This window comes from Anthonomus grandis, chromosome 10 (genome assembly GCF_022605725.1).
Source record: "Anthonomus grandis grandis chromosome 10, icAntGran1.3, whole genome shotgun sequence".
Classification (NCBI taxonomy): domain Eukaryota; kingdom Metazoa; phylum Arthropoda; class Insecta; order Coleoptera; family Curculionidae; genus Anthonomus; species Anthonomus grandis.
This window is the reverse complement of record NC_065555.1, coordinates 313,949-339,467: the sequence shown is the minus strand read 5'-3', so window position 1 is coordinate 339,467 and position 25,519 is coordinate 313,949. Positions and strand designations below refer to the sequence as shown.

Below are 25,519 nucleotides of genomic sequence, written 5' to 3'. Positions count from 1 at the left end.
TAAAAAATTCATCATTTTGGTTCCCCCTTGTTACTATAGAAACGGTTTTAAGCATTTTTTTATATCTTTTACGGTTTAAAAATTATAAGCCATGGCTACTCTTGAAATTGTCACCCTGTATATCAAAATTAAAGGAGATGTAAATTAACATAAGAATGAACAAAGAAAGGGATTCATGGGACAAGGGAAAAAAGGAATTATGGTAACTGTTGGTTTGTCAGAGACAAAACTAGATCCTTTATGGAGCATACAAATATGTCACAGGTTGATGTTACTGAATTAAAAATTCTGCACATTTGATATACGGGATCCTGAAACCTAATGTTAGTTCTGGCGCGATCTAAAGCAAAAGTGATATTTGCTCTAGAAGCAAATCGTGGTACATGAAATAGAATATCGTTCAAGAGAGGAGGAGAATTTATTTGATTATTGACCAACTTCCATAAGAATGTTACAAAATGAAATATTCTCCTTATGGCCAGAGATTGCAGATTAAATCTACCTAACATCAGATCATGATCATGTCCCCTAACAGGATATATTTGATCCTCACGAAACATAAGAAACTTTAAAACCCTTCTCTGAACACTCTCGATGTAGCCAACATGGCATTCATAGAAAGGACACCACACCAAGGAGCCGTATTCCAGTCTTGATCTAACAAAGGAAAAGTACAATAGTTTTATTGAGTTTGAGTTGTTAAAGAGTCGGCTATTTCGAATGACAAAACCCAGAAGTTTCAACGAGGAGGTCACTGTCTGTTCAGTATGTGGCACAAATGTGAGCCTATCGTCGAATACAATCCCTAGACCTTTAATAGAAGTACTTCTACAGAGGATTTGATTGTCTATATTGTAATTAAACAAAACAGGATCCTTGGTTCGATGAAAGGAGATCACACAGCATTTCGAGATGTTAAGACTGCACCACCCCCTAATTAGGTCCAAGTTACTCTATAAGAACAAGCAGTCCAAGATACTATTGATACACCAAAATATTTTCAGATCATCAGCATAAGCTAGTCTAAGGCAGGAAATCAATTCTATAAGTAATAATCATTAATATAAAAGATAAAAAGAAGTGGGCCGAGATTGGATCCAGAAGTTGAAACAAAGGTATTAGATCTGCAACCTTCCACCTCAACAAACTGTAGACGGTCAATAAGGTATGACGAAAGCAACGAAATTAGCCTTTCTGAGAAGTTGAATTGCTTGTTCAATTTTTCCAGCAGAATGCTATGATTTATCTGATCGAAAGCCTTACTGAAATCAGTATACACCACATCAACCTGACTTTTTCTATCGATAGGGCTGAAGAAATAAAATGAGTCACATTACAGAGGTTAGTGATGCACGACCTTTTAGGAATAAAACCGTGCTGATCTATAGAGAGTAGTGATTGAACTTGGGGAAAAATTCTGTTATAAACAATAGTTTCAAAAGTTTTGAAAAAATTGCAAAGTAGGTCGGTAGTTAGAAGAATTGTAGTAGTAGTATATATAGTAGAATTGGTATTACTTTAGCACATTTCCAGACGCCCGGAAATTTGCCAGTTTTCAAAATATGACATAAAGGCTGACAAAGGACAAACATGCAGTTTTTAGCCACAAAACTTGGAACACCATCTGGATCGACTTGTTTTTTAGCCTCCGACTAGCAGCAATAATTTCCTCAGTGGTAATCGATGGAAGAATGTCAATGAGGTCTGAGGAATTAGAAGGAGGATAGGTTTCTGCGAGGTTGATTGGATCTTTATAGGCATTCTGAAAAAGTTTGGCAAAAGCTGGCACAATATTTTCTGTTCCAAGAATTACCATTGGCATCGCACATGATAGACGGAAGTGAAGAGTGAATTATGTTAATATATGAGTATCAAGTAAACATTTTAAGGTATACAGAGGTTAAATTAATGTCATGCAGATAAACCACAGGTGACTTAACCGTCGATATAGGAAAAAATGTATATTTGTTCATGTCTAAAGTCGACTTATTCTTATATACTTATTACTTCAAATTTTATGTTAATTGTTTTTTAATAAATCATCGAAATTGTCTGAGTACGTTTCAGTATACCAAACACTTTTTTGCAGCATTCCCTATGAAAATTTGGTCTCTAATAATAATATAAAATTTTTCAATCAATAACATTTGAATTGAATTCCCAGGTAATAGCTACTTAATGAAAAAGTTGCACGTTTCTATGGAAAGCAAATAAAGTGGCCTAGGTGGGGAAAGGCCTAAAAAAAAAAATTAGAAATCGAGCTGAGGTCGTTTAAAAAAAAAATCCACAAATAAAATGCGGTGAAAAGCGCGATTAAGCAAATCGTAAATCGCTTTGTTGGAAAAGTGGCTCGAGGCACGTATGGAAGATTAAAGCACGGTTAACACATTGTCCGTGTATGTTATCGGCAAAGCAGAACATTTGCTGCAATTTGTTAGAATGTTCCCGGAATTATTGTTTGTTGCAAAAAATGTCGCTAATCACATCTGTGTGTATATGATGAATGTTAAGACGTTTATGAGATGCGATCGCAATAACATAATTAAGCAACATTTGCTATTGATGCAAGAAAAAGAGAGCTTAAATTGCATTCCAATCGTAATGAATTTAAATGTTTTTATTTACAGTTAATTAATTAATACTTTTTCCCAGGTAGCACCCTTTAAGCCATTGGATATCCAATAAATGTCCCCTTTTGGACAAACCGGCATGGACATCTGAATATTGTCCAAATGACATCAATGGAGGTTTAAACGGTACAATTTTGGATTTCCATTTGGAATCCATTAGATCAAATTACTAAAATTCATATATTTATTTTTCTCACTGCAGTGCCTGGAAAAAGTAAAATAATTTGACTCTTCTTTGCAAGTAAATATCTTGATTTCTAGTAGTTGAAATGTTGTAATTCTTGATTTCTAGGATACTCTAATGGCTTGTTAAGCAACTACTAAAAAAAATATTCAAATTCATTAACTAATAATCAAGATATTGATATTTTTCTCACTGGAGTGCCTGGAAAAATCAAAGTGATTTTACTTTTATTGGCAAGTAAAGATCTTGATTTCTAGTAGTTAAAATGTTGTAATTATTGATTTCTAGTATAATACAAAGGTTTTTCAAGCAACTACTAAAAAAGTCATTGAAATCCATACACTAAGTATCAAGATATAGATATTTTTTTGACTAGAGTGCCTGAAAGAAATAAAATAATTTGACTCTTATTGGCAATCGAATATCTTGATTTTTAGTGGCTAAACTGTTATACTTATTAATTTCTAGGATACTCCAAGGGCTTTTCAAACAACTACTAAATAAAATATTGAAATCTATAGACTAAAAATCAAGATATTGACATTTTTCTCACAGGAGTGCCTTTAAGAAATAAAATAATTTGACTCTTATTGGCACCTGAATATCTTGATTTCTACCGGCTAAAATATTGTGATTTTTGATTACTAGGATAATCCAACGGTTTTTTCAGCAACTACTGAAAAAATTATTGAAATCCATACTCTAGAAATCAAGATATTGACATTTTTCTCACAGGAGTGCCTGAAAGAAATAAAATAATTTGACTCTTATTGGCAATCGAATATCTTGATTTTTAGTGGCTTAACTGTTATACTTATTAATTTCTACGATACTCCAAGGGCTTTTTAAGCAATTACTGGAAAAATCATTGAAATCCATACACTAAGTATCAAGATATTGATATTTTTCTCACTGAAGTGCCTAGAAGAGTTAAAGTGATTTGACTCTTATTGGCAACTGAATTTCTTAATTTCCAGTAGCTAAAATAATGTAATTATTAATTTCTAGGATACTCCAAGGGCTTTTCAAACAACTACTAAATAAAATATTGAAATTTATAGACTAAAAATTAAGATATTGACATTTTTCTCACAGGAGTGCCTTTAAGAAATAAAATAATTTGACTCTTATTGGCACCTGAATTTCTTGATTTCTACCGGCTAAAATATTATAATTTTTGATTACTAGGATAATCCAACGGTTTTTTCAGCAACTACTGAAAAAATTATTGAAATCCATACTCTAGAAATCAAGATATTGACATTTTTCTCACAGGAGTGCCTGTAAGAAATAGAATAATTTGACTCTTATTGGCACCTGAATATTTTGATTTCTAGTGGCTAAAATGTTGTAATTATTAATTTCTAGGATACTCTAATGCTTTTTTTAGTATTTCATAATAAAACTACGAGAATTCATTTATTAAAAATTAAGATATTAATTTTTTTGCTACTGGAGTGTCTAGAAGAAATAAAATAATTTCACTCTTATTAGCAATTGAATATCTTGATTTCTAGTAGCTAAAATATGGTAATTATTGATTTCTAGGATACTCCAAGGGCTCTATTAGCACTTTTTGAAAATCCATTATATTAAATATCAAGATATTGACATTTTTCTCACTGGAGTGCCTGGACGAAATAAAATAATTTATCTTTCACCGGTAATTGAATATATTGACTTTTAGTGGCTAAAACTATTGAGATTTAGGATACTCTAATAGCTTTTAATTTATTAAATTGAGTTATGGGCAATATATTGTAAACACGCATTCACAGGATTATTAGCCTACAGTGGTGGCCAAATGTATGGAAACCTTTAATAAAACCATAATAATTGTTTATTACAAGCTGTTTAACGGTATGATTTTGTTTGAGTGAAGACAGGCTTCATGCCTAACTGTAAATACTTATTTAGTGATTTAAAAAGTAAAATAGTTGAACTATACCAAAAGGGTTATAAACAAATTGAACCGTTTCAAAAATAATTAAAAAAATTGAAGAGAGAGGAAATGTTTCGGTAGCCCACAAGCAAGGAAGACCAAGAAAGTTGTCCAAAAGGGCTATGAAGGTAATGAAAAGGATATCGATGAACGACCCAAAGAAAACTTCTATTTTCTGGAGAAATGAGTGAAATGGGGATTTCTGTGTCTGCTCGCACAGTGAGAAGAAGGCTAAATGAAGTGGGGCTTTTTGAAAGAGTTGCTGTAAAGAAACCACTAATATCAAAGAAAAATAGAAAGGATCGCTTGAAATTTGTACATCTTACCTGGTCTCACCAAAATTGGAATAATGTATTGTTTAGTGACGAAAGTAAGTTTCAATTATTTGGGAGTGACGGGAGACGTTATGTCCGGCGATCAAAAGGTACAGCCACAAATACCAAATGCCTACGGTAAAACATGGTGGTGGAAGCGTAATGGTGTGGGGTTGTTTCTCCCGATCAGGTGTTGGCCCCCTGGTTAAAATTGATGGAATAATGGACCGTTTTGTTGCCTTATGCTGAAGAGGAAATGCCATTGAGATGGGTGTTTCAGCAAGACAACGACCTTAAACACAAATCCCAATTTGTGAAAAACTGGTTAAATGAACAGAGCATTCCTTTTATGGATTGGCCTTTACAGTCCCCAGATCTGAATCCCATTAGAGAATTTATGGGATCATTTGGACAGGAAAATTCGAAACCATTCGATTTCAAACAAGGCTCAACTGTGGGAAATACTGCAAACTGAGTGGGCTGCCATTTCCGGTGAAGACTTGTCGATTCTATGCCACGAATATGTAGAGAAGTAATAAATTTGGAGGGATATGCCACAAAATATTAGCAGATTTTGATTTAGATGTAATTTATATAAATAACTTTCTTCAGTTTCCAAACTTTTGGCCAAGAAAATATTAATTTTATTTCATTTTCTTTTTATAATACGTTTAATTTCAAATGAATATGTTAAGTTAGGTAATATATTATATATTATATTATCACAATATGAGTAACTTTATTATAGTTTCTGGTTTCTTTAAAAAAAAATAAAAATTATAAAACTTTCCATACTTTTGGCCACCACTACACCACACACTTAATTGCTTCACATTTTTTATAATTAATTAAGTATTGCAAGTGACTGAATATTTACAACATATTAAACCAATAGATTCCTTAACGTTTTGATAATAGCATGACAACTATTATTTTACCTTTCATTAATCACGAAACAGGCATTTTTTTAATTTAACAATCAGGATGTGGTCCATTAATAACCGTTTGTTTTAAACATTTTGAAAAGTCTGCTTGTACGTTCACCTAAAAGTTAAAGACGATTTGTCAACATCATAAATTTATTGAATTTCTTAATACAGCCGTCGGAAACGTAATTTTAATGTTTCTTCTATAAGAAATCTATACTTTGAATATTGGACAATAATAATAATACAAATGGATATCCTAAGTCGCTAATTCATTGGATATCCCATGAATATCCATTCCTTGTACTTGAACATACTGATGGATAATAATTGGACCAATTTTTGATGTTCATTGGACAAACGGTGCTATCAGTGTTAGGTATATAACGCGTAAGAAAATGAATGTTTTAATCACTTTCAACGAATATCAAAAGCAATTATGTGATATGATAATGAAGTGATATTAAGACAATTTTTATTGCAAGATGTCGTTCCTATATACATAAACAACATTCTAAACAAACAATTACCAATCATCATCATCATCAAACCAGGTGCAATTTAAATAAAAATATACTCCTACCTAAAGTAAACCGAACATTAGGTCAGCAAACAATATTTTTATTGGGCCCCAAAGTTTATGACCTATTGCCAAATGAAATTAAGCAAGTAAAATTAAAAAAAAAAGTTTAATGTCTTAGTTACTAATTATAATAAAATAAATAAAACAAAATTTGTGAGCTAACATATACTTTATTTAATATCAATTTTTCCAGTTAATTTCTTGGTTTTTGTAGGATAGATATAATGATCTACATATAATGTGATCAAGGGCCAGAGAGAGCTCATTAATACATGCATTATATATTATTAACTTAGTTCTGTGTGATATACTTATACATTATAAATTCAGTATTATATTATGTAATTATTAGATACCTATACTAACTAATTCAGCTTTGGTAAAATCAATTTTTACTATATTTCTTTGTAAAGAGAATATTTTATGTATATTTAAGTTTTGAATCATGTGGCACATACAGATACCTCAGTATCTAGGTGTCATTTATATCTATTGTATTAATATACTGTGCATTATTACCTAATAAATTGAATTGAATTAACATAATTTTCATTACAAATAATCTTAAACAATAATACTTAGATCCTGTAGAGAGGGTCTCGCCATGACAGTAAAAAGGTGCCCCCGGTTAAAGGGCGGGTGTAAAAAAACCCAACCAATAAGGGAATTTCCAACTCACCTGGTACACCATTATCCGCACAAAAGTGATCGACCGAATAAATAAAAGTCTTCGACTTCTCTCTGTTAAATAGGAAAGATACCGTGAGAGTAACAGAGATGAAACTACAGGTGTCGGGGGTGTAAAGTTTTACGGGGTAATTGTAAAAATTTGGGAATTTCCTTAAATGATTGCGGACATGTGTTGACCAGATTTAGTCTCGAGGGGTGGCAAGTGAACAGTTTGTAGTACTTAGGTTTTAGTGTAAGGTGCGAAAATAGTCAGGTGTCGTGATAGAGTGCGTTTATTTTTTGTTTATGGGTCATCTGGTAGATAATATGAAGTTTAACAATAATAACGTTGATTCGTCCAAGACGAACCAAACGTTGTTAGGAATAAACAAAGGTAATAATCATCAAGTAAATTAAATTAAAAGTATTTTTTTAATTGTACAAATATTGTGCCTTTAAGTGCATCCAATCATATGAAAAAGAACGAAAAAAATAGTGAAAGAGGGCAAGTCAACTGCCTGTAATTTAAACAAAAATTGATTCCAGGCACTTGAGTGCATTTGACTACATGACAGAAAGAGACAAAAAATTAATCGAATTTCATGGAAGAACAATTTTACTTATTCCATGCAATTGAGTGCATTCAAGCATATGACAGAGAGAGAAACCAAAATAAAAGAGTCCAATTCAACTGTCTGGAATTTTTGTTAATACCTCTAAGAGAGGGAAAGAGAAATTAGGAACTTCCAACTTCTGGAACTTTTTGAGTGTATTTAACCATATGAGAGTCATAAAGGAACAGAATTCAACTCTCAAGAATATTTTCTTTCTATTCTAAGCAATTGAGTGCATTTATCACATGACAGAGAAAGAAAAAAAAAGAGGGGTCAACATAATTTCATGAAAGAATTTTTTTTTTTTAATTATTCCAGGCAGTTGAGTGTGCTTAATTAACCATCTGAGACAGAGAGAGAGAGAGTAAGAGATCTGAATTCAATTGCCTGTAAGAATTATTTAATTTTTATATCAGGCACTTGAGTGCATTTGATTACATGACAGAAAGAGACAAAAAATTAATTCAATTGCATGGAAGAACAATTTTAATTATTCCACGCAATTGAGTGCATTCAAGCATATGAAGGAGAGAGAAACCAAAGTAAAAAAGTCCAATTCAACTTTTTTTAAAACAAAACAATTTTTTTAATCTAAAAATTTGACAAAATGTCCATAACTCAAAAAATTGATCAGATACAATTTTGAAAATTTGTACACATATTCTCCAGACAATTTGACTGGACACCTATTTTAGCGTTTTTCAAAATTTGTACAAGATTTTGAGATAAAAATATTTTTGGAAGAAAACATAATTTTTTTAATCTAAAAATTCGACAAAATGTCCATAACTCAAAAAATTGACGAGACACAGCTTTGAAAATTTGTGCACACATTCTTTGGACAATTTCATTCGACACCTATTTCAGCGTTTTTTAAAATTTGTACAAGATTTTGAGAAAAAAATTATTTTGGAAAAAAACATAATTTTTTTTAATCTAAAAATTCGACAAAATGTCCATAACTCAAAAAATTGACTGGATACAATTTTGAAAATTTGTACACATATTTTCCAGACAATTTCATTGGACACCTATTTCAGCGTTTTTCAAAATTTGTACAAAATTTTGAGAAAAAAAATATTTTTGGAAAAAAAACATTTTTTTCTCATAAAATTTAAGAAAACGTCCATAACTCAAAAAGTTGACCAGATACAATTTTGAAAATTTGTACACATATTCTCTGGACAATTTGGTTGGACACCTATTTCAGCGTTTTTCAAAATTTATACAAGATTTTGAGAAAAAAAATTTTTTGGGAAAAAACATAATTTTTTTAATCTAAGAATTTGACAAAATGTCCATAACTCAAAAAATTGACCAGATACGGCTTTGAAAATTTGTACACATATTCTCCAGACAATTTCATTGGACACCTATTTCAGCGTTTTTTAAAATTTGTACAAGGTTTTGAGAAAAAAATTATTTTGGAAAAAAACATAATTTTTTTAATCTAAAAATTCGACAAAATGTCCATAACTCAAAAAATTTACCAGATACAATTTTGAAAATTTGTACACATATTCTCTCAAGAATTTCATTCGACACCTATTTCAGCGTTTTTTAAAATTTGCACAAGATTTTGAAAAAAAAAATATTTTTGGAAAAAAATTATTTTTTACTCTAAAAATTGGACAAAATGTCCATAACTCAAAAAATTGACAAGATACAATTTTGAAAATTTGTACACATATTCTCTCGACAATTTGATTAGACACCTATTTCGGCGTTTTTCAAAATTTGTACAAGTTTTTCAAAAAAAAAAATTTTTTTGGAAAAAAAATTATTTTTTACTCAAAAAATTCGACAAAATGTCCATAACTCAAAAAATTGACCAGATACAATTTTGAAAATTTGTACATATATTCTCCAGACAATTTGACTGGACACCTATTTCAGCGTTTTTCAAAATTTGTACAAGATTTTGAGAAAAAAAATTTTTTGGGAAAAAACATAATTTTTTTAATCTAAAAATTCGACAAAATGTCCATAACTCAAAAAATTGACCAGATACGGCTTTGAAAATTTGTACATATATTCTCTGGACAATTTCATTGGACACCTATTTTAGCGTTTTTCAAAATTCGTACAAGATTTTGAGATAAAAATATTTTTGGAAAAAAAGATAATGTTTTTAATCTAAAAATTCGACAAAATGTCCATAACTCAAAAAATTGACCAGATACGGCTTTGAAAATTTGTACATATATTCTCTGGACAATTTCATTGGATACCTATTTCAGCGTTTTTCAAAACTCGTACAAGATTTTGAAAAAAAAATTATTTTTGGAAAAAAACATAATTTTTTTAATCTAAGAATTCGACAAAATGTCCATAACTCAAAAAATTGACCAGATACAATTTTGAAAATTTGTACATATATTCTCCAGACAATTTGATTGGACACCTATTTCAGCGTTTTTTAAAATTTGTACAAGATTTTGAGAAAAAAATATTTTTGGAAAAAAACATAATTTTTTTAATCTAAAAATTCGACAAAATGTCCATAACTCAAAAAATTGACCAGATACAATTTTGAAAATTTGTACATATATTCTCTGGACAATTTCATTGGACACCTATTTCAGCGTTTTTCAAAACTCGTACAAGATTTTGAAAAAAAAATTATTTTTGGAAAAAAACATAATTTTTTTAATCTAAGAATTTGACAAAATGTCCATAACTCAAAAAATTGACCAGATACGGCTTTGAAAATTTGTACACATATTCTCCAGACAATTTCATTGGACACCTATTTCAGCGTTTTTCAAAATTCGTACAAGATTTTGAGAAAAAAATATTTTTGGAAAAAAACATAATTTTTTTAATCTAAAAATTTGACAAAATGTCCATAACTCAAAAAATTGACCAGATACGGCTCTGAAAATTTGTACACATATTCTCCAGACAATTTGATTGGACACCTATTTCAGCGTTTTTAAAAACTCGTACAAGATTTTGAGAAAAAAATATTTTTGGAAAAAAACATAATTTTTTTAATCTAAAAATTCGACAAAATGTCCATAACTCAAAAAATTGACTGGATACAATTTTGAAAATTTGTACACATATTCTCCAGACAATTTCATTGGACACCTATTTCAGCGTTTTTCAAAATTCGTACAAGATTTTGAGATAAAAATATTTTTGGAAAAAAACATAATGTTTTTAATCTAAAAATTCGACAAAATGTCCATAACTCAAAAAATTGACTGGATACAGTTTTGAAAATTTGTACACATATTCTCCAGATAATTTCATTGGACACCTATTTCAGCGTTTTTAAAAACTCATACAAGATTTTGAAAAAAAAAATATTTTCGGAAAAAAAACATAATTTTTTTAATCTAAAAATTCGACAAAATGTCCATAAGTCAAAAAATTGACCAGATACGGCTTTGAAAATTTGTACATACATTCTTTGGATAATTTCATTGGACACCTATTTCAGCGTTTTTCAAAACTCGTACAAGATTTTGAAAAAAAAAATATTTTTGGAAAAAAACATAATTTTTTTAATCTAAGAATTCGACAAAATGTCCATAACTCAAAAAAATAGTAAAAGAGAGTAAGTCAACTGCCTGTAATTAAAAAAAAAATTATTCCAGGCACTTGAGTGCATTTGACCACATGACAGAAAAAGACAAAAAATTAATTCAATTTCATGGAAGAACAATTTTACTCAACTTCATTTACCTTGAAGAACCTTTTCCTATTATTCTAGGCAATTAAGTGCGTTTAATTATTCACCTGAGACAGAGAGAGTAAGAGATCTCAATTCAATTGCCTGCAAGAATTATTTAATATCAGGGAGTTGAGTGTATTTAACCATATGACAGAGAGAGAAAGAGAGAAAAATAGAGTAATTTAATATTTTATGAAGTTTTTTTACATATAATACTTTGTTGCTCATTAAAAAAATTACACAAGAATCATCATACATTATGCATAAGAATTTAAAATATGCAGAGAAACGCGACAATTCAAATTAAACTCGAGTAAGAGCAGTCGCACTCCCAAATACTTGACTGTTAAAATTTTAATGACTTTAATTTATGATGTACCATTTTCAGTACCTCTTGAATTGGTTTGATTTTATATTGAGAACCTCATGATTGAATTTTTGAAACAGATTGTATTTTTTTAGGATCTACGTCAGTGAGCGCCAAGGGCGCCATGAAAGAAAAAAGTAAAAACGCAGCACGTAGCAGAAGAGAAAAAGAGAACGCGGAATTCATTGAATTGGGAAAAATGCTCCCATTACCTGCAGCCATTACCACACAATTGGATAAAGCGTCCATTATCAGACTGACGACTTCTTATCTGAAAATGCGACAAGTCTTTCCCGACGGTAAGTTATTTTTCAAAAGATTTTTTTTATATCTGATTTAATTTGCATAATTTATTGAATTTGAACAGAAGTATTCATTTACATAATATTTCATATATGACATGCATAGATGTTTCTTTGATAAAATTGGTGGTAGAAGCCTTGTGAAAAGAAGACCTTTCGCCACACGTGTGAAAAGTGAGTCACACGTACAAAAGGGGTCTTATATTATATCGAGTGAATGAAAAATAGTGATTGCTATCTTGTAAGGAAGACAACAGACACGTTTATTTTATGTTATAAGATTTATTTATTAATCCTAAATTATGTTAAATAAAACAGAAAAAATTGAAAATTTTCCAAAACTTATTGACTTATCTTAAATTTCCATTTATTTGCGATAAAAAGTGGCACATCCACTGCAATTTTCATAGCGATTTAGCGATACGCCTCGCTATTGAGAAATAAAATAGGGTTTTATTCACGTTTTACTTGAAAACTTTAAGGTTATGTGAGAGAAGTATAGATATAAAAACTATATGACTACGTGATTACAAGCATGAAGCGTTGTTGTTTACACATGGGAATTCTAAGAACTAAAATGAAACAAAATAGGTCTACTGCTCCCGTCATTTGTCAGTCTCCGTTTCAGTTTTCCTATCAGTTATTACTTTTTACACATAGGAAAAACAGACAGTTCCACCGAAACTGAACTGATCGTGTAAAAGGCCCTTTACTGGGTTTTTGATTCGAAAATTTGTACACGTCTGCACGTCGTTGTTTTAAGTGTAAATTACTACTGCTACCATCTACAGTAAAAAAATACGTTGTGAAAATAGCAGAGTTTTACAATTGTTGCGGTACAGGTGCAGTACGTCGAAGTTTGGTCGAAAATAAACGTCGTTGCAAAACCAACTGAATTTTGCACTGAAAACAACGTTGCGACTAGTGAAAATAAGAGTAATTTCAACTTAGGTGACTGTAAATTATTACTTGGGATAATGGCATGTATTTTAAAATTTGTCAGTAGGTATATTTGAAAGTAGATATTTTATTTGTTATTGTCTATTGGCTAAATCTTCATTGGTAATTGTTAAAAACCGCTTTTCGGATCTATTACCTTTTGACACTTTTGGTAATAAAAGATATTTTATTTTTATTTGTTATAAAATTCGTCAACAATCGCATCTCATCTCATATCGTTGAAATTATTTTCTTTTATAGGATTGGGAGATGCCTGGGGTGCCACTCCAGTAATACCGAACCCAAGAGAAACCCTACTCAAAGAATTGGGTTCGTATCTCCTACAAACTCTGGATGGATTCATTTTTGTCGTGGCACCGGATGGTAAAATTATGTATATTTCCGAAACTGCTTCGGTACACCTGGGTCTGTCACAGGTACAACTCATATTTTCACTATTCCACGTTCAGTTTTAATAAAAATTTAATCATTTTTAGGTAGAGTTAACTGGAAACAGCATTTACGAGTACATCCATCCGGCGGACCACGAAGAAATCGCCGCGGTGCTGACGCCCTCTTTGCCCTATACGAATGCCCCGTCTGGTCACGACTATGAAATGGAGAGGGCGTTTTTTTTGAGGATGAAGTGTGTGCTCGCGAAAAGAAACGCCGGGTTAACCAACGGTGGATATAAGGTACATCGATATGAATAAAACATATATTAGTATGCCACCGCGCTAGTTTGAAACTTGCAAATTAGTCATTATGGAGCGTATGGAGCTTATGTGGAGCGAAACAAAGCCTAATTGGGGCATTTCGAGGGTTTTTAACAAGCTCCTTTTTTTCTTTTACATGTAAATACGATTGGCGAGGCAATTAGGAAGGTTCAATTGGCTCCATACGAGTATCATGTCGTATAATATTGCTAATAATATCGAAGGTCTTGGAAAGAATTGTCTATGCACAGTTGTCATTTGATCTTACTGATAATAATATACTTTCAACTAAACAGTATGGCTTTAGAGAAGAATTCGGTATAGCTACCACCTTGTTGAACATCATAAATAACATAATAAGGGCTCTCGATAAAAAACTGGCCACAATTTTATGGTTGCAATGAAGTTGTTACTTGTTCTTTCTTTTTTTAAGTCCTATCTATGGATTCGTACTCAATAACAATTACTTTTATTGGAAACACGTAATTCCTCAAGGATCGATTCTGGGACCTCTTTTATTCTTGCTATATACTTCGGATCTTCCTTTAGTCGTAAAGAACTCTGAGGTGTTCCAGTACGCTGACGACACTCAGTTCATTCATTATTTCGATCCGGATGACATGGAACAAGGTTCTGAAAGTATAAATAGAGACCTAAACTTAATCTTGCGCTACTCGAAAGAACACAATCTTAATATTAATGCCAATAAAATTAACGTATGACTTTTTGTCAATAAAAATCGACGTGCTAACGTTGAAAAAAATATACACTTGCGTGCATGGAAATCGGCCCACTGTAAACTTTTGACTTTGAATATATATTTTTTTAATTATACATCAGATAAAAAAAAAATATGCTGTTGAACAATTTAATATTCTTTAATGAGTATAAATGTATAAAAACCTATTTGAACATCCTATCTTTAACATAGCGAAATTAATGCATTAAGAGAATTAGCCTTTTTTATTATTAATATAAATAGGGGTATTGACAATTTAAAACTTAACACTTAATTTTTTAATAATGGGTATAACTTCTCTTGTCCTAATAACATCTCTCATACGATTAGGCATAGATCTAATCAAGTTTGCTATATTGTTTCTTATGGGATGTTTAGCTACTCTTCTTCTACTGCAACAATAAACTCTGTGATCGAGTTTGGGGTACGAAATCTATCCCATAAATGATCGATCGGATTTAGGTCAGGACTGTATGCTGGCCACTCCATAACCCGAAAACCGACTTCTGCAATGTAATCTTGCACGATTCTTGCGGTGTGCGGCCTTGCGTTGTCATGCATAAAGGTAAATTCATCTCCAATGTAGTCGACGTAAGGTACCACATGAATTGCTAAAATCTCCTCGATATACCTAGCAGCCGTTAAACCTCTTCTTCCGTGAACACGGTCGCCCCTATACGAATGAACTGAAGGTCGGTTGATGCTTCTATAGAAATTGCACCCCAGGTCATGCAGGAACCACCTCCATAAGCATTTCGCTCTTCAAAGCAGCAATCTGCAAATCGCTCTCTTGGTCTTCGGTACACTTTCCTTTTTCGGTCGCTACCATGGAGGCATATTCTGGACTCATCTGAGAACAGAACAGATCCCCATTGTTCCAACGTCCAATTCAGATGATCCCTTGCAAAAGGCAGGCGTGCTTGCCGGTGAGCTGGAATAAGTTTTGGACTAATCGCAGGTGTTTTAGGGGTCAGGTTATTTTCCTGCAGTCTTCGTCTCACTGTCCACTGACTAATAGGCACTCCTCGCACCTCACGGAGCTGTCGTTGCACTTAAACGGCATTAAGGTGACGATTTCTTAATATTGTTGACACAATAAAGCGGTCATCACGAGCGGTTGTAAATCGCTTCCTACCTGTTCCAGGTCGCCTATGAAAGGATCCAGTCTCCTCATAACGTTAGCATACTCTTTGAACCGCTGCGCGAGTCATATCCAATTGTCTGGCAACAGCTCGCTGACTAAGTCCATTTTCGATTAAAGCAATAACGTGGGCGGCTTTTTGTGGTGTAGTATGCATTAAATTAACACACTTGAACACTAATGAGGTTATGAAAAACGAATAATATGCAAATTTCAGTTGCAAACGCAATACCTAATTTTATTATTTGACAAATTTGTTATATTCGTTACAATCACCACATAAACACGGTTCATTTGATTACCGGTTGCTACGCATATAAACGATAAGCCTTCTTGATAAATTTCTACTCACATTAAAGGGTATTAAATTGTCTTTCAAACAGCATATTTCTTTTTTTTTTATGTGATGGATAATTTAAAAAAAAAATATATTTAAAGTCAAAAGTTTACAGTGGGCCGATTTCTATGCACGCAAGTTTACATTCAATATGATAATAACCCCTTGGCTTTTGCTGAAAGCGTCAAGATTCTAGGTCTAACTATTTATTTATTTATTTTTACGGGATCAACCCCATTACAATAGTAAATTAAATACAAAATCAATTGAACCTCACCATACTTAACAGTAAAATACTAACTATTAAGCAGTAATAAAGCCTACTTATAAATGTAAAATACCGAAAATAGTTTTATAACTTAAATCAATATAACAGAATTCTAAAAATACTAAAAACATACCCTACTAAAGTATAATATTCAGTATTGCACTAAATTAAACAATTTCTCTTATTTGACTCTTAAATCTAGATAAGGAAATGCCCAAAATTTCAACCTCCCTAGTATTGACAATTCTTAGAGTTCTTTCAATAGGAGCATGTAATGCATAATTGGCGCTATGAAATGGTAATGAAAAGACACGATACTGCCTTAAATTCCTAGATGGAATATTAAATTGTATTGTCATCAGAAGTTCTGGACAAATTATCTGACCATTCAATAATTTATACAAAAAAATCGTTCCGTCTTTGTCTCAATGTCTTCATATCAAGCATTTCTAAAACAATATCATAAACATGATCATCCGGAATTCTTATTCGAAGTTTATAGAGACAAAACCTAATAAATTTATTCTGAACTCTTTCCAAGGACAAGCAATTATTCATGTAAAAGGGCGACCATATCACTGAGCCATATTCCAGCAATGAAACAACCAATGACATGTATAACCTCTTACAGGTCTCTATAGAAAATTCTTTACAGTTCCTTAGTACAAAACCCAGATTCTTAGAGGATTTGAGAACAATATTGTTTATGTGTGCATTAAAGTTTAAATGAACATCAAACGAGATACCAAGATCTTTAACTATGCTGCAATGTTGAAGTGTTCTTCCTTGAATGTTATATGAAGTGACAACCTTTTTAGTTCGCTTGAGGAAACTTATATAATTGCATTTGCTTACATTCAAAAACAAATTGTTGTTAACACACCACTCATTCAATCTATCCAAATCACTTTGCAACAAAATCTGATCAAGTATTGATAAAATCTCTCTAAAAAACTTCAAATCATCAGCAAATAAAAGGAAGTCACTGTTCTCAAAACAGGCACCAATATCATTCACAAAAATATTAAAGAGCAAAGGTGAACAGTGCCCACCTTGTGGAACACCTGAAGTGACATTAATATAGCTTGATCTTTCATTACCTATTCATGCCTGCTGGGTCCTCCCTGACAGGGAATTTACAAACCAATTCACCATAAGATTAGAAAATCCAAAAATATCCAACTTTTTTGCCAAAATACTATGGTCAACTCTGTCGAACGCCTTGGAGAAGTCGGTGTAGATTACATCCATCTGACATCCCCTCTCCAAGGCATTCAACAGATTCTGCTGAAACACTAACAAATTAGTCACAGTAGACTTTCCAGAAATAAATCCATGTTGTTCGCTAAGTAACAACTCTTTACAATAAAAATATAATTGATCATAGATAAGACTGTCCAGGAGCTTCGGAATGGCTGATTGTATACAAACACTTCTGTAATTCTCGATTTTGCTATTGTCGCCAGATTTAAAAATTGGCATTACAAAACTATGTTTCCACAAGGTTGGAAAAATTGCAGAAAATTGTTATATTGATTCTTCTTTAAGATTTCAAGGACATATTAAAAAAACTCTCAGTATCGTTTATCGTGTTATCCATTTTAAATTACTGTTTTATCGTTTATTATCCTTGTCTTGATAAAATAACCCAACAGTCTACAAAATACGTGTTACCGATTTGTGTGTAATTTAAGAAAATTTGATCATGTGTCCATATATTATATCTATAGATTGCAGTGTCATTTCTTTTTAAGTTTAATTTTCTCGCATTTATGTATCGGCTCTATAAAAACCAAAAGCCAAAATATCTGTTCAAGAAATTAATTCCAAGAAATGCAATTTTTGATAGAGATATAAGACATAAGACTGTAATATTACCACATCATAGCACAGCTCTTTTCTTAGATTAGATTTAGACCTAATTTTTCAATTCCAATATCTCGCTTTAAAAATGTATATAAAACTTTGTTCTTGTAGGAACAATTGCACAATTACTTTTTTTTTTCTCTCTATATGTTCTTTGATTAATTTTTATATCACTATTACTGCTTGTTTGTCAAAACATTTGTAATTACTATAATTTTAAGGGTTAAGAGATTAAAGTAGCTTTAGCTAATCTTCGCCTTTTTGGACAAATGTAACGTAAGGTGCATTTGATACCAAATAAAGATATATTTATTTATTTATTATTATTATTATATACATTAATTTTAATTCCTAGGTGATCCACTGCTCGGGCTACTTAAAAATCAAACAATTTCCGGCGGGCAATGGCGTTCCTTACGAATCGGGATGCTTTCAAAATATGGGTTTGGTCGCCGTGGGTCATTCGTTGCCTCCGAGTGCCATCACGGAAATCAAGTTGCACACGAATATGTTCATGTTTAGGGCCCATCTGGACTTGAAACTGATATTCATGGATGCCAGGTAAGATCCAGCCAAGTATTTTATTGCAATTCAAACGTATCTAGTTTTCAATCTGACATGGTACACTCTTATTTAAATTATATGGTTCTAAGCTCCCTGAAACCTTTTCACCTTGCCGACGATACTTAAATATATTTGTCTCTCTTTTAGTAAGTAATCAGGTTAATTTTCATTTAAGTGAACTCTCTAATAAAGCAAAAAACTTATTTTTTTTTACATAATTTTAATTAAATTAGGAAATAACAGCAACAGCATGGAAATTAAAACAGTTACGACAAAGAACTTCTGTTATGCGATTTCTTAGTGTTTTCACAATTGAACTACTGTGACATTCTTTATAAACCCTGTATAACTGTAGCTGTATCAAACCCAATATAGAAATCACCTATCATGATAGTTGTCTATGGGTAAGAGAACATGAACCGAGAAAGTGATAGGAATTGGACGGTAATCAGACGCTGCTTGCCAGACTACGTCATTGAAACAAATTATGAAACAAATTATTTTGTTTCTTACAGGCACTCCTGGCATAAAAATTCAAATTTCTTCACTTTTCATGAATTAATTTTAGTATTTTTTTAAGACCTTTTAGAATAATCTATGAATTAATAAGTGCAAAATTTTATAGCTACTAGAATCCCTAAGATATTGAGAGATAAAATAATTTGTTTCTTACAGGCACTCCTACCATAAAAATTCAAATTTCTTGATTTGTGAATGTCCTTGAAGTGAATGAATTTCAGTCATTTCATCACTAAAAACTAAAAGAGACTTTAGAACAATTGCAAAATTTTACTAGAACTTAAGTACACTTACGATACCTACAACATTCTTGAGTATAAAAAAGAACCACTAGAACTTAACATATTCGATTACTCGTTCTTCCAAGTTTAACTCCGGGGGTTTGACGGGGTACTGGCACTTATAATTTGAGAATTCGGTCCCCTGTATTTATAATGAAAGTGACTTACTGGGTCAGTAGTTTATATGCCAATAATTCCAATTTCCAAGAATGAGAATCGACACAGAACTAGACTTTCTTGGTTAAATAATAATAATAATAATAGTAAAATAAGTAAACTTAAAAGAAAATCTTTAGAGATTTAAAATTAAGTACCAAGAAAGCAAACGTCATCTTAACCATAGTCTATTATTATGTAAGTAAATAAACGAATCAATTTTCCGATTTGAGGGTATATTCATCACTTTTGATTTTTTTTTACTTTGGTTTGTCAATCTATAATCAGTACTAATATTATTATAAAACATCGTAGTATTTTATTGATATTTCCATTTGAACACACTATATATGCACTAAACGTGCACGTGCTATTTTCCTACTCTTTTATAGTGACATCCGATAATTTCGAGAAACAAAACACCAACGTGCCTTGATTGCTTGGCATCGAATTACCAGCCACTTTCGGTTGTGTGAAAAAAACCCGCTTAAAAAACAAAAAAAGAATGTTTTCTTTCTAAATATCGCGGGGGTGAGTTTAGGATGAGGGTCGATCGGGTTTCATTGAGGAGATAAGTTGCCACTTCTTTAGCGACCAATTTGCATATTATAATTTAATTGTTTGTTAAAAGTGAGCATTTCTACAGGATGTTTTACCATAAATCATAGCCACAATATTGTCTGTTGACCCTAAAAAGGGCTTATCACTAAATAGTTCAAAGTGATAGAAAATTGAATTTTCTAAAGAAACTGTTGTATTAGGAGCCTTAGCTTCGGAGATACAACAAAGTTGAATAGACCTTAAGCCATATTTTGCCCAATATCTTGGTTAACCTTGATTTTAGGGTAATCAATAAAGAAGTTAAAATTTTAGAAAATTCAATTTTCTATAAAATATATATAGTTTAGGAGATAAAGCTATTTAAACTTTAATAACCAAAATTCATATGTGGCATTAAAGTTGTATTAATTGATGGTATTTCTTTATTGTCCTAGTCTTTCTGAGTAATTGCATTTTTTATTTAATCAATGTAGGTATATCAAAAGTTTGGAAAGTGGCCCAAATTGTACTGCACTCGGTCCTTCTTTTCCATAGCCTTAACTTTATGTTGAATGTTCATCATTCAAAATTATGAATCAACTTTTCGATAGGTAAATCTACTACCATTATCAAGATCAATAAAATTAAATTACATTAAAAATGTAAATCCACTTATCTTTTTTTAGGTTCTTCAAGACGTTTCTTCAATTATATCCCTTCAATATTCTGTTCCTTTTTAGCAAACTATGGCATTATTATAGGTTCTTACTACTCTGTACTTCGATTTTTCATAAATTCTGCACCTACTTTCTGTTACTATAATTTTGAAACAAATCACATATTATTTATTCCTGTTTACTTGTTAATTGGTTTATATTAGTCTGTACTTTTTGTTTTGTGAATAGTAACTCTATAAATAAAGAACAATAAAAAAAGAATATTATTTTACAGGGTGACCCAATTGACAGGCTACGAACCGCAAGATTTAATTGAACATACGCTGTACCAATACATTCATGGCAGTGACACTTTGGCCATGAGAACCTCGCATTATCAATGTAAGTAATACAAAATATATTTCCTTCATAATTTAAAAAAATAATCTCTGAAAATATTGAAGTGTGCCCCGCATAAAACGGGGAAGAATATACATGGGGTTGTTGATCCCTATAGGCGGTTCAACTGAAGTGCTTTTACAGGATTACTTGCGAAATTAGCCATTCAATTTTTAAAATAAATAAAAGGGGACGTCGTGATTTTCATTCTCAGGCCAGACTAATTTATGTGTATGTGTAAGAAAAATTGTCATTACACCAACTAGCATTGAGCCATATGTCCTGAATATCTGGCAAACAAGTTAAACCTATTTCGACGAGAACGATAACCGTTTAGGGTGTTAGCATAACATTAATCTTCACGTATCGAACTACTTAATGGAAGCGATATTTTCGGAAATTGGCCGTTTACGCCCTTTGGATAAACAGAAAAATGTTCGGGCTTATACTATGTCTAATTTACTTTCGGCGTAATCCGGGAAATTTCCAACTTTATGCCATTTTTAACGGTGTTATGTTGGCTATAAATCCTACTTAGCATAAAATAAAGAGGATGAATTTTTTCCTACACATACACCTAATCAATATAATGTAATAAAAAATGTTTCCGTTCTTACAATATCTTTATTTTAAAAAATTCAGTAGTGTATATTTAAATTGAAAGTGACTTAATAATTATTTTTTTCAGTATTATGCAAGGGCCAAGTAACAACGAAATACTACAGGTTTTTATGTAAAGGTGGCGGTTGGGTGTGGATGCAAAGCTATGCGACAATCGTACACAATTCCAGGTCACAGAGACCCCATTATATTGTGTCGGTTAACTTTGTACTCAGGTAATTATTAACCGATCATAATTCATGAATTTTTCCTTATTGAATATTGAATTTGCAGTGATAACGAATCAAAGGACCTGATAATCAACGAAACCCAAACGGCCACGAAAGAGGAGTTGCCAAGTTCGCCGACGGTGGAAAGTGGCCACAATCAATCACCGTTGGCAACATCGACGCGCAAGTACCATCCCCATCCCTCGCCCCAATCGGTCGGTCCCCGGTTGACCGGCGGTGGTGCCAGATTGACGGTAGAACCGCCGGATCATCAGTTTAGCGACTCGAACGGATCGCGACATTTTGGTGCTCAGTTGGACTACGAACAAAGTGAGTGTTTTCAATGTGAATGTTTTGCAATACATTCTGTGTCAAAGAGAGTCTTTCTTACGAGCCAAGCTCGTACTGAATAGTTGGGATGAGTTTTTTGGATGAGTGAAGAATTTTTTTTTAAATACAACTCAAGTTGAAAATTCATTGAATATTGTTGAGCAGTTGCTCCGGCAATGCTACTCACCGCGTTATATGTCTTACAAGTTTTGAATTTACAATTTTTGGGGAATCATGCTTCAGAGAACTATGATGGGATAAGAACTACGCTCTAATTTAAGAATGCTTTAATAAAGTCCAGTGCAACGATATATTAGAATGGTCACCCGTGAAAACACCAGCATTTTACTTCTCAAACAATGAAAATAGAAGGTGGATGACATTGTTTGGCAGGTGGAATGCTGGTGTTTTGACGGATGACCATTCTAATATATCGTTGCACTGGACTTTACCTAATATGACTGCAGCACTTGACGTAAAAATTTATGCACAATTTTTCAAAACTTTGTAAAAATTGAAGAATTTCATCCTAAATAAACCCCAAATACCAAATTGGAATTATAGGAATAAATGTTTGATTATCACGTGACCTGAAAACTCAATATTTCAAAAATTTGGTAAAAATCAATAATTATTTCATAACAAATTTAAATAAAATCGGACAAGTAGGAAAAAAGTTTTAAAAAAATTCTCACATAAAATAATAATACACATTAAATCCCGATTAGATTTTTTTTATCATTAGGACCCACTGTATTGTAATTTTTGTCTAGCAAAATGCCTTGGATAGTCCACTGTGTCGCATGATTATTGAAATAATACACGGTAAATTCTGAAACGTCAAAACTTTGCCGAATTATCACGGCTAAAAGAACACGATTTGGTAAAAGATATGCGTATATTCGGATTGTCCAGAGTCTTTTGAATAATTCCATGCCAGTTCCTAAAAGTTTTGTGCTATTTTAAGCATTCTATCAATGAAATTCGGAAGCAGGTCCCAGCGAATTCATCCACTTTGACGCCATGTTGTCAAAACCGCCGTAAAAGACGCCATTAAAATTGAGCATAGACGTCAAAATCGACCAATTTCACACGATGTTTTAGGGTATAAAAAAAGGTTTTTACTTTATAATTTGTACATGGAAAAATAGTGGAAAGCTTTAAGAACAGTTTAAAAACAATTTGGGCCCGATTCCACTCCGTTTTAGGAGTTAAATTTCGATTATAAAAAAGGTCTTTTTTTCAGCGAAAATCTCCGTTTCCGTTGCCATGGAAACGCGGCCTTGGGTTGCTTTGAATATATTACCATATAATAGTGTACAGGGTGATTTTTAGCGATTTTTCGTGCTGGGATTTTTTTGAAAAAAACATATTTTTAAGATACTTATAATAATGGTGAAAAAATGAGATTTTAGTATGTTGTATTAAAATGAACGACGTATTTGCTCAAGCAGTTAGAACTCCTCTATGACATACAGGGTGCGCAAAATTAATTTCCATTTTTAATTTAAGTCAAAAAATGTTAAAAAATTCATAACTCAAAAACGGTTCTACTTAGCAGTACGGTTGATATTTAAAAATACTCTGCTTTTTATAGGCTACAAACCGGCCGTAAGCCATTTGGCTCTAGGTGGCGCCACTAAAAAGTTATTAAAAGTAGAAAAAAAAGTGTGAAAAGGGAGTATTTTTGACTGGCACTGTTCACCCTGTATAAATGATTAAGTTTTTTTTGTTTAATGTTTAATATCTAGTTATTGGAAATTGTTTATGACGCTTTTATGAAAGAATTTTTTGAATCCAAGTGATGGCCCAAAATTATCATCATTCTATAGGATGTCCATTATTAATCCATGGACATTTTGACTTTTTTGGTTCAATTATACTGGACATCCATTGGATGATGTGTGCGGTCTGCGTAGGAACCATATTGCATGTGCAATCGTTTGAATTCTCTCTCATTCACTCACTCACTCATTTTTATTCCAGACAACGTCCTATTTCTACACGCGAATAACGCTCACCAAGAGGACACCAGTCCGTACTACCAGAACGTGGACGTCTACTATCCGTACACCGATCCGGAATCGTCGTACTCCGCGGTGACGTCACAGAGTAGACCGTTCAGCGCCTCCTCCAACAGCTGTAGCTCCACCGAGAGCACGTCAGCTACGGAAAACGCTCCTCACCACTACAACCACCACCACCACCCCCAGGGGGTGCTCGTGGGGAACGTCAAGGGCAACATTAACTCGCCTCCCCAGTTTGGGATGAACAACGGATGTTTCAATTCGCATTCAAGTCCCTCTCACGTGCAAAATGTCAACTGGACTAATTCGGGGGTGCACCATCCCGAGTTTAAGCACGAGTTTACGCATCACGTGCCTCATAATGCGGGGTTCACAAGTGTCATTGTTGATAATCAGCAGTACCAGTTGACTAATGAATACGTTCATTGAGCATTATGGCGTGCACCTCCCTTTTGGACCAATGTTTTATTATTAAGTAGCATATCCAATATTATTTATTTATTTTATGTTTCGTTCTTTATACTGTGATGTAATATAATAGTAGGACGTTAAAAAATAGTGTAAATGTTACCATAATATGTTCGACAATAATGCAAAGACTGAGAGTATGATTGATCGTTGCTTAATATATTTTGTAAATATTGTAAAAATATCATACACCTGTGTAAATATAGTTTCGGTATTTAGAAATAGTATTTTGTAATACGTATATCATAAATAATATATTTACCAGTGATTTTAGGATAGAGCAATTGCAAGCTGTATGGTTTCCAATCAAACGTGTATCGATTCTAAACAGATGTAATAAAAAGTATACTTATTAATTGAGCAGTTTTATTATTAGATTCATGATTTAAAAAAAAATAATGGGAGGCACTTTTGTTTAGTAATAAGTTAAAGGGCGAAGAACTAACAATGCAGCACATGTATGGACCTAATGGGGCGTGTCAGAGTTGTTAGGGCACGTGGCCGAAAAATAATTGCACGCTGTGAGAAGT

At 32.3% G+C, this 25,519-nt stretch overlaps 1 protein-coding gene across 1 annotated transcript in view; it reads left to right on the top strand.

Moving 5' to 3' along the window:
* LOC126741412 (single-minded homolog 1) overlaps positions 1–25,345 on the top strand; it is a 54,904-nt gene extending 29,559 nt beyond the window's left edge. The window contains exons 2-9 of the mRNA XM_050447816.1: positions 12,007–12,210; positions 13,414–13,589; positions 13,650–13,847; positions 18,575–18,780; positions 21,231–21,337; positions 22,023–22,170; positions 22,229–22,494; positions 24,481–25,345. Of these exons, the coding sequence (XP_050303773.1) occupies positions 12,007–12,210; positions 13,414–13,589; positions 13,650–13,847; positions 18,575–18,780; positions 21,231–21,337; positions 22,023–22,170; positions 22,229–22,494; positions 24,481–24,950 (1,775 nt within the window). The 3' untranslated portion in view covers positions 24,951–25,345. The remainder of the gene's footprint in view (positions 1–12,006; positions 12,211–13,413; positions 13,590–13,649; positions 13,848–18,574; positions 18,781–21,230; positions 21,338–22,022; positions 22,171–22,228; positions 22,495–24,480) is intronic.
* The last annotated feature ends 174 nt before the right edge of the window (positions 25,346–25,519 follow it).